The 16,368-nt window shown below is 39.3% G+C and overlaps 1 protein-coding gene across 1 annotated transcript in view; it reads left to right on the top strand.

Annotated features, from left to right (window-relative positions):
* AFG1L (AFG1 like ATPase) overlaps nt 1–15,729 on the top strand; it is a 74,205-nt gene extending 58,476 nt beyond the window's left edge. The window contains exons 11-13 of the mRNA XM_064447504.1: nt 8,411–8,551; nt 10,232–10,345; nt 11,075–15,729. Of these exons, the coding sequence (XP_064303574.1) occupies nt 8,411–8,551; nt 10,232–10,345; nt 11,075–11,209 (390 nt within the window). The 3' untranslated portion in view covers nt 11,210–15,729. The remainder of the gene's footprint in view (nt 1–8,410; nt 8,552–10,231; nt 10,346–11,074) is intronic.
* Nucleotides 15,730–16,368: the final 639 nt, after the last annotated feature.

Here is a 16,368-nt window from a genome sequence, read left to right as displayed (position 1 = left end):
TTACTGCTGCCTTGCTTCAGTTCAAGGACGTGTCAAACAGTGCTAAGTTACTTGCAAATTCATCCCTCACATCTCCCCCGTTTTTATTTTGTATTAGCCACACATTTTTTACTGTTCTCTCTATTAATCGCTGCAAGCACTGACAAAAGAATGGCAAAATTAAAAGCAAAATTAGGAATATTATTAGAAATACTAAAGCCGTTTTTACTATTTCCTTGAACCATCCTGTGATTCCCCATTCAGTCAACCGTGAGTCCCCACAAGACATGTTTTAAAGGGATTATCCGTGCTGGCTGAGGACAGGCATATTGACTCCTGTCCCATTAAGTTTGCGAGGGTAACCCAGACATTTTTTCGTGGTTGGACGGAGACCCATGAACGGCAGAGGCTGATGATGGCAAGGAAGGTGATGAGGCCGCAAGCCATGGTTTCACTCCTTTCGCCAGAATCCATCGGGGACCGCAACCTGTGGAGACACAAGCATACCCTCTCCCCCAAGTTATTAGCAGATGAGGGCCTTCCCACAGGCCCGTGTTTAGATTTTTTTTATCATTACTAAGGGCTGCTCTGAATGTTCAATAGATGCTAGGGCTTTGCTTATGGATTTATAGTGTTTTACTATAGGCAGGGTATCATCGTTTTGGAATGGTAGTGACAAATGGTTCATCACGTATAAAATTTTTGCTAATCGGTTGTGCGGGGTTTCTTGGCTATCTCCCCCTTTTTGTTTTTGGAGCAGTTGTTTGACTGTGTGGTGGGTTTGTTCTACTGTAGCTTGACCCGTAGGGGAGTGGGGAATGCCAGTAACGTGGCGAATACCCCATTTGTGAAAAAAGGTTTTAAGTGAGCTACTGCTGTAGGCTGGGCCATTGTCGGTTTTAACTTCACTTGGGATTCCGAGTGCAGCAAAAGTGGCTCGGAAATGGGCTTGTACATGTCTGCTAGTTTCGCCAGTGGCAGCCATTGCCCATATTGCATGAGAGAACATATAAACGGATACGTGAACATATTTAAGTCATCCAAACTCAGGAATGTGAGTGACATCTGTTTGCCACAGGTGGAGGGAATGTAAACCTCAAGGGTTCACCGCTAAGGCGGGGGAGACACACAGGCCTGACAGTCTGGGCAAGTCTACACAATTAACTTGGTGTCAGCAATGGTGATACAGAATTGTGTCGCTAAAGACTTTGCTGATTGGTGGAAAAAATTGTGAGAGAGTCGTGCTTGCCCCAATACATTTGGTATGGGAGCAGCAAGGATTACATCACTTAAAATGTCAGCACAGGCATTACCATGTGTAAGAAAACCCAGTAATTGTGTGTGACTTTGAATATGAATTATACAATAGGGGTGTTTCCGCTGTTGGATTAAAAAAATGTTCTTTAAATTTTAAAAATAGGGTTTGCTTTGTTATATGTTTAAGATGAGCTCTTTCTATTCGTTGAACCACACCCACCACGTAATGGTGAATTTGCAAGTTACTTGCAAATTCATACCCCACAGATAAGCTCTTCTAAGGCAGGAGTGATTGTGCTGAATGGCGAACGAACGTAGGAGCGTGCTCTAGTGAGACTGACATTTCAACTCAGTTGGGATAAAATGGGGAAATGGGCAAATACCATAACTGAAGCAATATATATCTGTGTGCAAGGAAATCGGCTCAAGCAGAGAAGGTGCAGAAAAGGCGTACTTGGGAGAGTCTTGGCTAGAATGGCATGCATGTTCTCCCCATAGGAGGAAAAAAAAAAATAAATGTGAGAACCAAATCCACATCAGTCACTCCAAATAAAGACCAAGAATGAAAAAGCACTATTTCAGTTAGTAGTAACACTGTCATACATGAATATAAAATTGTTTATGAATACAAAAAAACCTGGAAGTTACAAACGTCATCTTAACTGGCAGAAAGGCAAAGGTCTGCAACAACTTTCCGCTATGAGAAATGTGACTAAAAACTTCTGCTGTAAGACCAAGCAAAATCAGTTGTTACCAGGATTCTGTGATGAGGTAACCTGAGATAGCAGGGGGCTGTACTTGATTCAGAAAATGTCTTCTACCACAGGGTTTATAGATCTTGGATCCTGCTCTACTGAACATCCATGTGGGTGAAAAAGCTGGAAAACAACTTACACAAAAGATGTACAGTAGGTATAAAATAAAGTGCTGTCAACACCTCAACACCAAAATGCAGTTAGAAAATTCCAGAATGACTGTTGCTTGTGTTACTTGAGTTTTTCCCTCTTTCTGCATAGGCACTACAGTAATACTGATTGCTATGTGATGTTGTAATTACATGACCACATACAGCTGAATGCTGCCTTGCATAATTGGCTTCTGTCATAGTTTGCATCAGAGTTAGTGTGTGATACTATTCTTACTTTAAAAAAGCAACAACAACAACAAAAAAAAACAAAATCCAGAAAAACCCAACCAAAACCCCACCTTTTGCCTGTTGGCAATTTTAATTCTCATTTTCTGGACGTTTTTCTTGAGGCACTGGGTCCTAGACTGCCATAGTCATGGCTCTAACTGAAGTCAGAGGGTGTTCTACTTCGAATTGGTAGTGTTCTGTGAAACATGAAAAATCAACTTTCAGAGGTCCTTCACCTGGCATCAAGAGCTTGCATACGCTTTTAACTTTACCCTCACTGTCCTCTGCTTGTAACATGAAGATAGTATCACTTTCTTGATTCACAGACATAGTTGTGGTGATAAATTCATCACTGCAGATGAAGTACCTAGATATTGTGGTAACAAAAGTCAAAGAAGAAATGCATCGTTCTTCTTCTACACAAGCATTTGAAAAGTCCATGAAAAATGAGATCTTGTGACACAACAGAAATGAGACAAAACATGTATTGATAAATGTGTGTTACATGAGAACCACTGTTCTGCGTACTGGGTAGGTCAAGGGTCCTGGGAGGGGGGAAGCATCAGGTAATGGAAGTCAAGACTATAGCATATATCCAAGAGATAAAGATTAAGGTTGCCCAGGCAACTGCTGTCTAACATCTGTGTCTGACTTTTCAGCTTTAATAATGTTTTTAAAATGCAGCTTTCATTTGTTTGATTACTGCTGGAAACATCATTTGTCTGTTTATTTTTGGTGGCCTCCCTCTAAGTAACTTAAACATACATTAAAGAATATTTTAAAAGAAAGAATAATGATTCAATTAATGAATATTTTAAGAAACAACTTGTATAGCCTCATGTCAGGTAGCGCTCAAACAAGTTAAAATAATGATTTTAAAGTTGCAGGCTGACTCAAGGAAGGAAGCTCAAAACTGAAACTGCATGTTATTTTAATCTTTCCTCAGTGTGCCCTCTGTGATCTTTAATGACACAATGACACGCCTCTCTTTTTTCCCACCAGAAACCTTCAGTAGAACTTGATGAGGAATTGCCTTCTTCATTAAATTCTCGGTGTATTAATAATGCTTCAAATGAACTTCTCATCTTCGCCTGCGACTTACAGAGCTTTCCAACAGATTTGCACTGCCATTAGTGTCTCTAATTTTTTTAACCAAGTTAGCTGTGCCCTATCTGTCTTACATTTTTATTTAAACTTCAGCATGCAGCTGCACCACAGATCATGCCTTAGGTTTTTCTGATCCTTTCTGGAATGGTGATTTTGAAATATTACCTCAGTGCTATGTTTTATCAGCCCTATTAGTGGTAGAGTGTGGCTCCTTTGGAAACAAAAGAAAGAGCTCTGTAATTTTATTATTGCTTAATGTCGAAGTTGTAAAACTGTATTTTGGTTTTAGGAGGTTTTGGAGTGTTGGAGTGTCTGCACTAAATTCTACTTCTTGTCAATCACAGCTCTTCAGGATGTTATCAGAACTGGCCCTGGAATATCTTCCAACATAAACAAAAATAAATTTTCTCTTGAGATGAAATATCTTGTTCTAACATATGTAAAGCGTTCTGTGTTCTTCAGACAATCTCTAAAAGATGAGCTACTTTGTCACTGATGAGTGAACAAAGAAGAAGGATGCTTTATACTTCAATTAAATGGAATATATAATAGGAACAGGAGACGACTAACTCTGAAAACAGTCCACAGAGAGCTCCAAATAATAAACATCCTACTTGAACTGAGATGATGATAGCTGGAAATGCATTAAGTAGACAGAGAAACAAAAACAAATGAAGGCGAGAACTCAGTCAAGCAGGCTGAAGTGGAGTAAACACTTTGTCAGGAGGGTAGCCCATGTTAGTGCTAATGCGTTTTGCATTAGTACGGTGCCTATAAAATACTGACTTCTGGCATCAGAGTTAATGACAAAAATCTACAACAGTTTTACCTTATATACACATGTAGAAACGATAATTCCATCAGAAAGATGGTTATCTGTTAATGTTTCTTTTTTTAAAACAAATACTGCGGTGTGTGAAAGAGCTGGTAACAAATGGTAAGTGACAGTTGTTACATAAATGTGTTATGGTTCTGAAGCTGAGTTTTGATCAATAATCAACGAAACAAAAAAAAAGATCAGAGAGTACCAGAAACATGCACCAAATCAAGTTGTTATTTTTAGAATGCTGTTCAGAGGACCATATTAATCAGGCTAAACTTTTATTAAGAGGATTACGTATATATGTGTCAATGTTAGGAGGATTTGTACCTTCATTAGTAACTTCTGAGAAGATATCTTAATGTGTGCTACTGACTAAAATGGAGTAGTTTCTGTGACTGAGTAAAGTTCATAAAATAAATTTCAGCCCTGGAGGGTTATACAGAGGACAATGGTAAGTGTCTAAAATAATTTGCCACAGGTCTTGTCATCTTGTCCCAAGCCTGTATCGTTGGCAGTCAGGACCCAGCCAATACTTGCTGCAAGGTGAGGAAGAAGGGCCTGTAGGCAGTACTGTAAAGGTGAGGGGAGGGCTGTTGGCTGCTGAAACAGCAGAAATCCACTCCTCTATGGAGCTTCTGTGTATGGACACTAAAGCCAGAATCTTTAACAGGGGTGTAATCTGGCCTTGAACCCACTTTCCCTGGCTCTTTCCTGTGTGGCACGAGAGTTGGTACACAGGTGCTTGTGCCAGCCTCGTAGCAGTTTTGCAAGGACTACAGGCCAGTGAGAATGTGACTTGAGAAGCTGTTGGGGTGCGCCTGCATCATGCCCTCCTGCATTTGGAGCATTTTGAATGCAGCTGGTGAGTTGGAAAAGCTTCGAAGCAATTGCAGGCAGCATGGAAGTTAGGCCAATACCAAAGTTAGAGGAACACTAAAAGGGCTTTAAACTGTCCCCACAGAGTTTGGAAACTTGCTGGTGGTTCCTTCTTTTTGCAGTAAGTAGAGTAAGGCAGAAGGAAATTAAAGGACTTGTCCAAGATGAGAATAAGTAATGTTGAAAACAAGATTAAAAGCTTTATCTTTGACTCCAGGGTTATGTCTTTCTAAACTCTAAAAGGAGAGGGTTTGAGAAGTCCTCTATGTAAAGAACTACAGCTGATGCCAAATGAGCCATATATAACGACAGGCTGGCTGACTCAGGGTTTCAGTTGCATCTCACCAGACTTGAGTCTTGGCAGGGAGGTACAAACTTACTCTATTAAAATACATATGGTTGCTACGCTCAGATCTTTCTGATCATAAAATTTTGGAGTGTTCAAAGGCACATTTATGCCAATGGTTACAGAATATTATAATTCAGCGCTGGCATAGGTGTTTCAGAAATTCCGTTAAACAGCTCAAAATTATCTGCCTTTTATGTCCTTAATTAGAGGAATTTTTAAATTCGTGCTTTTCATACTGCTGAAGTAGATTGAAGTAGATTGAATTCTTGTTTTGGCTGTGATAAAGATGCATATCGTAGTCTTTTATGAACTGCGGTTCTGTGTCTGTATAAAAAGCAAAAGAAGTATTTCATCTTCCTTTCTTCCCATGTGGAACGCATTAGCCTTATTTTTGTCCTCCGCCAGTTTCCTCTCTCCAGCTCCCCAGGTTTTCTCGTTTTCATGTGTGGATGCCCACCAAGGTGCCCACCAAGTTCTTAGATGTATAGCTCAGCAGTTGGGTGCTCCAGTTTGCAGATTTTGGCAAACGTATGAAGCCTTTATTTTTTATTTATTTTAGGAATCAGCTTTCAATATTTCATACTTTGAAATGAGGTTGTATTCATGTGGTTTGGGTGAGAAAGTGTATCACATTGGGGCAAGACAGAATAATTCCTCAGGGTTTTGGGCTTTGGCAGAAGGGCACTTTGGCTCTTCATGTGATGAAAGAATGAACCTGAACAGCAGAGATGTCTGTAATGTCTTACCTGGAGAGAGACATGAGAAGTTATTTCCTTTCTCCCATGCAATTAGATCACTGCTGTTGTTCCTCCCAGGTACGCAGCACGCAGGCATTCTTGGTCTCCTCTGTACTTAACAATGCTTCAGTCCTAAGTATGGAATAAAATTTACCGTTACCTAAACTGTTTGCTCACCACCAATCTTAAAATCTCCAGCAGCATCCTAGTTGTGTTGCCTTTAGTGCTTCCATTGTTTTCTTTTGCACTTGATATGATGGTTGTCCGGCTAGCTATCACTTGTATCTGATGGGGAGATATGCAGTGGGCTAGCTCTGTAGTGTTTCCATCCAGCAGTTCCTTGCACTTTCATGAACCTTTTCATGTTTTATTTCATTAAAACATTTTGAGTTCAGCTACAATTTGTTCAGATGAGACTTTTTGTCCGAGGTGATGCATGAAGCTGTTGCTGGTGGCCCTCATGATGATTAGTTTCTTGGTTTCTGGTTAAGAAGTCAATAGTAGTGGCTGGGGGGACTGAAATGGAGGGAGAAAATAAATACTACTTAAATAATATAATTAAAAAAGATAAAATAAATAGATAATATAAATAAATATACTTATATATAATATATATTATATAGCATGTAACTATATAATGTATTATACATACATATTATATATTTATTTTAATATTATATATATTATATAACTTTGAGGAGAGGATATATTGTCTACCACTTTTAAAAACTGCTAAAAACACTTGAAAGTTTTTGTAATAATTTTTTCCTATCGGTGTCACAGGGAAGTTGTGTGGTTGTGAATGGCAAAGCAGGGAGTGATTCATGAGACTCCAAATAGGAGAACTGGCATTAATACCTGCCCGGGGAGTTAGCTGGTGAGAAGCCCTAGCTTGTTCCCAGTAATTTTCGCAAGAACTTTTGGAATGCCATCAGGGCTTCAGTCTCTTGTGCTTGTGTATTGACCATTTCTATGGGTTTTTCATTCTTGCATCTAAATAAAACCCAAAGTCCTGGTCATGGACAGCCATTAATTGCTCAAAATAACTTCTTGCAGAAGGGTTCTAGTTAGGCAGTTATGTTTGGCCTACAGGAAATTTGTCTAGCAGTTTCAGTTGGAGAAAATACTTTTTATTTACTGTTTTTAAGATATTAATAGTATTGCAGTGCTTTATAACCATATCATACTGTTGATACAGCGCATTTCATTAGCTGGGAAGGGAGTTGTGATGTTATCATGCAAAATGCTGCCAGTGGTGCTCTGTGGGATAGTTGTGTTCAAGGTACTGAAGTACTCTCACAGTAAAACTAATGGGACAAGTTTCAGGAGCATGAATTTATCTCCTAAATATGGTGACTTAATAGCTCAAGGTAAAGTACTGCCTGCAGTACTGATAGGGTAGATCTTGCAGAAAAAATTATCTTCCATGTAATGAAAAAGTAATTTTAAATTAGTGTATCTGAATGTGTACTTGAATGAGACACTACAATTTGTGCGTATCTTCTGTTGATGGTTTAGATACACAAATAGAACCTAATAAATTTTTATTAAAGATTTTTTATTTCATCATTAGGGGTGAAATCATGAATGAAGGAACTGCTACGAAATTGTACTTTTGTTTGTTTCCTGTTGCTTTCAGTACTTAGAACGTAAGATTTTTATTCAGTCTGGGTTAGTCTTGGGTGAACTAAATGCAGGTCTACTTATGATTTAGGAATTAGCCTATGCATTTGCATTTAAAAATCTTGCTGCTGGAAAGCATCCTAATAGCTGTTCAAATTATGCATGCTTTAGGTTGACTGTGTAGCTTAACCATGGTTTTTCTTTTCTTCTATGGATTATGGTTTATAGCGATTATTCTGTTTGAGGTTGTCAGAGAGATCATAACATTGTCAGGATGCAGAAGAGTCACATTTTTAATTATCAGGATGCTGTTCAGGTGAAGCTGACAGTATGAATAAGCACCCATACGTACCTGTGTCAGTAAGGGCAAACTTACTGAAGCAAGGTATGAAGAAACAAGAACAAGAATGTGATCAGAACATTACACCCTCTCTTCTGAAATTGTAGTATTTCAAGATACAATGTTTGTATCAAGATACAATTCTATCACGGATTTGCATTTCTTATGATTTGTTTTGTTTCAGCCTCTTGGGGCCAGTGACTATTTGGAGATATCAAAGCATTTTGACACAGTCTTTGTTCATGACATACCACTTCTTACAATGGCAAAAAGGACACAAGCTCGTCGTTTCATTACTCTTATTGATACATTTTATGAGCACAAGGTAAGAACCAAGCCTTTCCTATATGTATAGGTGTATATTGGGAGCCCTAAACCCTGGCTATTATAATTGGCTTGAAGTAGGTCTTTCTATAGTAATGGTTTGGAAAACATAAGCAGAATGAACTAGCACTGCAAAGAAACATCATTCCAGCTTCACAAAATAGGATCCATTGCAATAAAGGCAAATTGCAGGTATTTGATCTCTGTGAGTATTAAGCATGACCGTAAATATAAGCCTGAGCTCATTTGCCTTTCTTGAATAGGGATGTTATTTCGTTCCTAATCCAGGAAAACCACAGAAGCTATACTATAATTTTAATAATGAAAGATTCTGCTGCCAACTGTGCTGGAGTAAATGTAACTTTTTTAAAATTTTAATCTGTATGGGCAGTTGGTTGAGAATCAGTGCCTTCCTGAACAGGGTACTGAGGAGTTAATAGTATAGTTACATTATTAAGTTTAAAGGAAACAGTCACTGTAGGCTTTACATTAGGTTGCAGAACTGCTAATGGAATGGTAATGATAAATGCAGCACTTCATGTGGATTTACAGAGGTTTCAATCATGGAAGCAAAATCAGCACTATCAAAACAAAGAGAAGTTAATGTTTAAGATTATTTTAAAAAGTAATACAAGATAGGGTTTCATATCTTATGTGTGATTATATATGCACACACTTAAATATTTATGCAATCAGGAAATATCCATTGAAATTTTTTTTCAAGAATGTAAGATGACCAGAAATCCCCGATTCAGCAAGGTATTGAACTAACTGAATGTATGAGTAGTCTCATTCAAGTCAGCCAGATTCTTTGTGCTTTATGATTTGGAAATGGACAGTTTCTAAGAGGGCATGCTAATATTTATAAACTAATAAGAGTGTGTTAGAAATGGGCGTGTGTGTGTGTCTGCTGTATCTACATGCTGTCGTTAAGAACTACAAGCGACCAGCTGCTTTCTATTACTTCTTCCATAGGGAAAGCACAAGTCTTAAACTTCTGTCAGAAGTAGTTGTTTGGAAGAAATACCTGAGAGCACATATTGGTGGAGACTTGTCCACAGTGCAAACATTTTGCCTGCATCCTCTCAACAAGTGTCTCCTATAATAATATTTCAGTCTGTCTTCGTTGCAGCCCCCCAGAGATACTGTATCTCACTGCACACTGTGTCTCCTCCCAGCAGACATGAAAACAGTATCATTATTGTTATTATCAGATAATGTGCACTTGAGTAGCATAGGTGAAAGCAAGAGTGGCTCCTCTCAGCCTTCTGGGAGACTTGGAATTTAAACATTCTTTAGATGGAAGTATGTGTGCAGTGCACTTACTGTGGGGGGAAAGAAAGCATTGGTTACTAATACTTCATAGTTGTTATTTTAGAAAGGAAACTTGACTGTGAACTCACTGCCTGTATAGCAGATATTCTGAGTATTTAAAAGCACAGTTACGCTATTCTCTGAGTAAAAGTTACATGAGTTGTTATTGAGAAAAACATCCTGTAAGGTTAATATACCAAATGAGTAAGTCAGGTGAATCTGTAACAGCAGTGCTAATAGGAGAAAGGGAAAACACCTGGAAAAAAACAAGGTCGTAAATTGAAGTTTGCTTTTCATAAAACATGTATTTTATCCCTTTTGTGTAAAACAGAAGTGATGATATTGTTGCCTGTTTTCCTTCTCTCAGGTGCGTATTATTTGTTCTGCAGTGACTCCTCTCCAAAGCTTGTTCCTGGTAGAACATGACAATGGTGAGCTGGAGGACAACAGAGTGTTGATGGATGATTTGGACTTGAGCCAGGTACGTGATACTAACATCATCTCCCTTTTGTAACAAAATTGGTTTTGGTCTCATAATTACAACAGCGTTTTAGGAAGAGGAATCAAGTAAACATTTAACTAGCGATTTGCTGCTTTTTCTGCAGTCTATCTATCGTTCTCATAATTGCATGTTATGTTATTTATTCATAGTCAAAGAAAATGTCACAATATATAGAACCATTTTGGGTAAGTTTTAGGGTCATTTTGATTGTTAATCATTATATCTGATCAACCATGGATGAAAATACTGATGTAAGTTTAGCTCCTACATTTAAAATACAGAAATAAAAGATGGTATGTTCTACCTCTTCCTAGACTATATAGGACTGCCTCACAAATCCTCACGAACAGTACTATTCTGCATGTTGCTTATTCTGTTTTCCTTTTCCCTATACCCTCGTTATTGTTAATTATTTTTTTAAATGATTTGTCTAAATACAATTAGTCAACAGAAAAGTAAAAATTGATGGTTAGCATCGTCATGTTTTAAACCCAAATTGTTGTTTTGCTGTGTTCCTTCAGAGGACTACCTGGCTGAAATAGGTGTTTTTCTTTGGTTTTTGGACCTTGATTTTATGTGTTTGGTGCCATGCTGCTGTCTTGTATTGTCAAGGCCTGTAAAGCACTCAGCCTTAGGAGATAGATAGGGTGCACTTCAGTACAGCTATGTCTCACCGTTCTGTGGTACTGTTTTTGTGTGTTAATGTAGGATGCTGCCAAAGGACTCTCCATGTTTACAGGAGAAGAGGAAATCTTTGCCTTTCAGCGTACTGTCTCACGGCTTACAGAAATGCAAACTGAACAGTACTGGAAAGATGGGGACAGAAGCAAAAGAAAGTTATAATTATAAGTTGAATAAAATAACCAAGAAGTAAAGCTACAGAATTGGAAAGCTTTTTAGCACAACTGAAATAATAATTGCACTTTATTACCTGGACCATGTTTTCTTCCATCTGTTGTTTTTTGTGCTTAAGGCATGAGGACTTGGTTATTTTTCTGTACCACCAGTGTGTGGACATGTGAAATTTTGCCTTCATTTTATTTTCTGTAAAATACAACTTTAATGTTCAGAAAGTTTAATGGGATTAGAATTTTTCTGGAGAATTGGTCTAGAGACAAAGTTAATGGGCCATGCAGGGTTCACACTAGACTTATAATGTCACGTGAAGAGGGCACTTTGTGGTTCATGCACTGCTTCTGTCATGTACAATGCAGTTTGCACAAAAGAAAAATCAAACGCTTTCTTTATGAACCTCCTGATACTGTATAGGTCCCTGCTAGAATCCTGGAACTCCTCTGTAGTGTATTCTGTTTCTTTTTCTCCTAATTTCTGTGTGTAGCCATCTGCTGACTTTCAGGCTCTAAGAGTTTCTTGTAATCAGACTGTTGCTCAGTCTGGTTCATTGAAAACTAAAGGTTGGAACCAAGAGAGAAGCCTGAGGAGGAGCTTGAAGGTACTTGAAACTGCACAAGATTAAGATCTAAATAATCATGGATGGGAAGAGAAACTAAGACAGGGTATACTGTAACATATAAGTGCAAGTTAATACTCATAAATTTTGCGGTTCTTGCAAGCCTGGATATGCTGCCTCTGCACCAGTGACATATCTCTACCCTGAATTTTCTCAGGCTTCATCTATACCATTGCTGCTAGCGCACCTGCTCTGATCTGGGCAGAGAAGTACACAGTGCTGCTGAGGCCATTCACCGTGCTACAATAGGAATGTGTTTTGTGGAAAAGATGGGATATTAACTGATTCCCCCAAACGCGTCGCCCAGCCTCACGTTTGTAGTTGGAAACTTTCTTTTAGTTAAAAATGCAATTGCATCATTCTTGGTTTTAATCTAACTGAAACAAAATATGGTATGGCGTGTATTGGCTTGTACAGTATTTTTACAAAAAGTCATTTAAAGACCATTTTTAGAAACCCTGAATAGGGAAAAATATTATGCAGATGGACTGAAAAGATTGCCCTAATTTCTTAGGGAGGAGATGTATAACACACTGTCCCCACATTTGAGGGGTTTTCTCGGATTTTGCAACATGACCTATTTCTTGTACTGTATCTGTTATCAAAAATATTCTTCTGCCTTTGTTAAGCCTGATTAAAATGTGTTATTCATAACCCCCATCACAATTACAGAAGGCTTTTAAAAGGGACTTTTGAGGTGCGGGGAGGACTGGAGAGTTCCTGTGCACTCACGTGTGCTGTGGCAATACAGATGTTTTGGAGCCATGTGTTCAAGTCCAGCTTTCTGTTCCGATCACTTCTCTTTGCCCTGGAAGTTACTTATACTGGCTATACCTGTTCTTCAAAGAATTTTTTAAACTTACATTTATAGTTTACAGCTTACGCAGCTATGTTGTTATTCCCACAAGGGTGACTACCGTGGAGAATTTTAATGCATATTTATGAAAAACCAATCAGAAAACATTTCTTATACTTAAGAATACCTGAATAATTGGTGTATATTTGCAGAGATTTCTATTAGGTTTCTCAACAGAGGGACTATTGAGATTCATGCATGTGTGTCTGTATATGCACACACATATGTATACTTAATTTATGCATATATATATAACTATAGATAAAACTAATATATATAATTTAAGTGTGTGTGGTTCTATATTTATACATGACAGTCTATGGCCATCAGCCTGGGCCTGCGCTGGTAACTCTCCTGAAGCTTCAGCCTTGACTTTTTTCCCAGATGCCTCCTGCCTTGTCTGAACCAAGAATGTATTGTGGGAAAACGGGAGGTGGTGGTAGATACCCTAAAGCATCTTGCACCTGGATATTTATTTGCACTATTTTAAAAGTTGTTTATATGTTTAGCCTGTACGTCCTCCTCTGTCGTGTGGTACAGGGGAAATGCACGATCTTGCAGAACACAGGTGAGATGGTTGGGATGTGTGAGGGGGCAGTTCTGGCAGGTTCTGTATTCCCACGGAGGCCGTCTTGGGCCAGGGAAGCGAAGTGTTTCTCCCTGGTCTGTGTGGGTGATGACGGACCTCATTTAACCAGGGGCTTCCTGGAGCCCGCTGAGCAGCTGTGCTTTTGCGCCAGCTGGTGCAGCTTTGCATGGTGGTATTTGAGGCTTTTCTGCAATCTGAGCGCCCATCCCAAACTCGGATGCCCCAGGTTTCTGAAAGTTCCTAAATGCTGTCGGACTCAGGTGTGATTGAAAGCCTCCTGGGATGTAGGAAAGCTCTGTCAAACCAGAGAGTGGAAGTTCCCAAAAGCTTCCAGAGCCAGTGCTGCTTCCAGGGCATATTCCTAAATGAAACCACAGTGCGGTCTTTCCTCAGCCAGCAAGGAAGCTGTTTGTTGGAAGTCATTGGTAGGTTCCAGCTGTAATCAAGGAGAAAAAAACCAAGAGAATATTCCAGAAGGGTTTGGGGGCTGAAAGAGGCTGTAAACAAGAAAAGCTACTTAAATCACTTTGAAGTATTTGTGGTTGCACTGCAGAGTGTGGATTGTCACTTTTAGGTCAGGACCACAAGGAGAGACTGATGGGACCAATTTGTCAGCCAGGCCACGTGCCGAGGCAGAGATCCCCACAGTAACCACAGAAGCATCATCTTTATGTCTGTCCACTTACCTAAAGAAAGTGAGGCCCTATATGCTTATTTTACGATGCTAATAATGCTGTAGCATGCACGAAGGCTCTTTCCAATAGTGAAATTGGTGGATGCTTCTTCTGAGGCCAAACAACTTCCAGGCAACTGGTGCTGGCCAAAATCTGTCACTGGGGCACAACGGACAACACTGGGCATGTCCTGCCCCAGGGCGCTGGCTCACCTATGCTCCCAGCAGTCCTGTCCCCCGCTGCCTGGCCGGCTCCTCGCTGCTGTCAGAGCGCAGCAGTCTGCGACTTTTTATTGCCACTTTAAGATGTTTTAGTTGCCAAAATGTAAACAGTGAGATGCCTGTGAATAAATTACATGGAACTCCTTAATTGCCTTAAAATTGCTGGATTTATCCTGGATGCTTCTATCCCAAGTTCAAGTATTGGCTTTTCAGGTTTTTCTTAACTTGCAAATTCATTTAATCTCAGATCTGCAACATGTTTTTACTTCCCTTTAGTCATTTAGCAAACATCATTGCTGAGTTATTCTTAAAGGTCTTCATAAGTAACCTTATTGATGTGGTATGATATTTTCCTGTCACAGGAAGTAAAATCCTTGTGATGATGGACCATGAGAAACGATTTATGTTAGCATATAAAGGCCACATCCTGGCTGAGAATCTCTCAGGTAACTTATTTCAAATGCTTGATTGACAAAGGAATGTTCCCAATGCCTGAAAATTTAAATTACAGCTTCTGTGAGCATAGTTGCTCTATCCATATAGACATTTTATCTTTAAAGCTGCGTTTGCATTTCGCATTCAAGTGCAATTGCTCTTACTTACCTTTTTTGTATGAATAATGCAATTCTGTCTTTCAAAGTTACTGGGTTTTCTGTATTTACCTTTGCACAGATGAAGGGAACAATTGCAGTATTTTGGGTGAAACAAGACAGCTGCCTTCCACAGCTCTGTGGAGGGATTGAAGATGCACTTCTTGATCTAAAAAGGATAACTATTAATGGCTTTTTTTTTTGAGCAAAGGTGATCATAATGACAGTATAGCTGGATAAATGTCACCTATTTTCCAGCAATTTAAACATGAAAAAAACTGACCAGGTTTCAAACAGTGCTCAGCATGGTCACCAGCCATCTAACAAGGAGGAAGACTAGTCTCTCCATCAAGAGGATCAAGATCCAGGAGTTTTCTTTCTGCAGTTACCTGGATCTGAATAATCCCAGTGCCTCAGTTTCCCTGTTGCTTACGTGGGAACGATGTTATTTTCTTGTTTGCTAACACTGGAGTGCTGCCAGGCTTCACTCATTAATATTCTAAGATGCTTGCTGAGGCTCTGGGATGAAAATACTTCAGTAAAGTATGTAAACAGTGCAAAAAATAATTTAGCTACTCAAAGTGGATGAGTTTCCTTGTTTGGGTTACAGAATTAATGCCATGAACTAAACACCACGTGCCTCTTTGTGGTGATGATTTTTCTTCTTAAAATAGATGAATTATTAAAAAGAAAAATTCTGAGGTTTGTGATTAAAACCCTAACCAATTCGTGTAGTTTGTCTTCTACCTGTAATGCTAGATTTCCTATATGATTCATTACAACCTCAGCTACTGTACCTGTGAGTTACAGTGCCTTTGTAAATTCTGTTGGGATTTTCCTTGTAGACTGAGAATTTTTTTAAAATATGTCATTTTGAGTCTTAACATATAACAAGCTGAACACTGTTAAATCCTGCTGTTATTTGAGAATAATTTATGTTGTAATAAAGAAAAATTAATAAATCCAGATTTTATAAACATTTCATTTATCTTTCACGCTCTTTTAAGGTATGTGTTCTGAATGGATAGGCTTTGTGTTTACTGAATGAGATTTGGGGGTCTCTTTTATCTCTGTCTCCAGGCGGCAACCCCGGACTGGCCACACTGCCAGTTCCTGGGCACTTGGTTGCCTGGATGAGCCGTAGCACCGCAGGCCACTGCCTGACATGTGGCTTAGCTTTTGGTAGGTGTATCCAGAGCTTGTTAGAAAGGTTCTCCTCCGGAGACTCGTCCTCCTCGGATACTGCTGCCAGCAGCCTTTGTTTTTGGTCTTGGAACCTTTTTTCCGTGTCTGACTCTCTTCTTCAGCAGCTTGAGGGTGCGGTGCTCCAGCTGGGTGCAAACCATAATTAAAGTGCTCTTTTTTTTTTCCCCTGTTAATTTGGGATCTTACTGTTCAAGATCTGCTTTCGCTGTCAGCCAATTAGTTCTGCGGTTAGTTGTTACAGGTTTTACGCAGTTTGGAAAATTCCCCCTTGGAAGCAGTTAGTTAATATTTAGGCAGGTAGAGAAGTCCCTGCACTGATGGGTCGGGAGGGTCTGAGGGTCGCTGCAGCACCCCAGTGCAGGTGCCCTCATGCAGCACCTATTAGTGTTGTGAAT

The sequence above is a fragment of the Phalacrocorax carbo genome, chromosome 3 (genome assembly GCF_963921805.1).
Source record: "Phalacrocorax carbo chromosome 3, bPhaCar2.1, whole genome shotgun sequence".
NCBI classification, from domain to species: Eukaryota; Metazoa; Chordata; class Aves; order Suliformes; family Phalacrocoracidae; genus Phalacrocorax; species Phalacrocorax carbo.
Note: the sequence above shows the minus strand (reverse complement) of the source record. Positions and strands in the feature narration are given on the sequence as shown.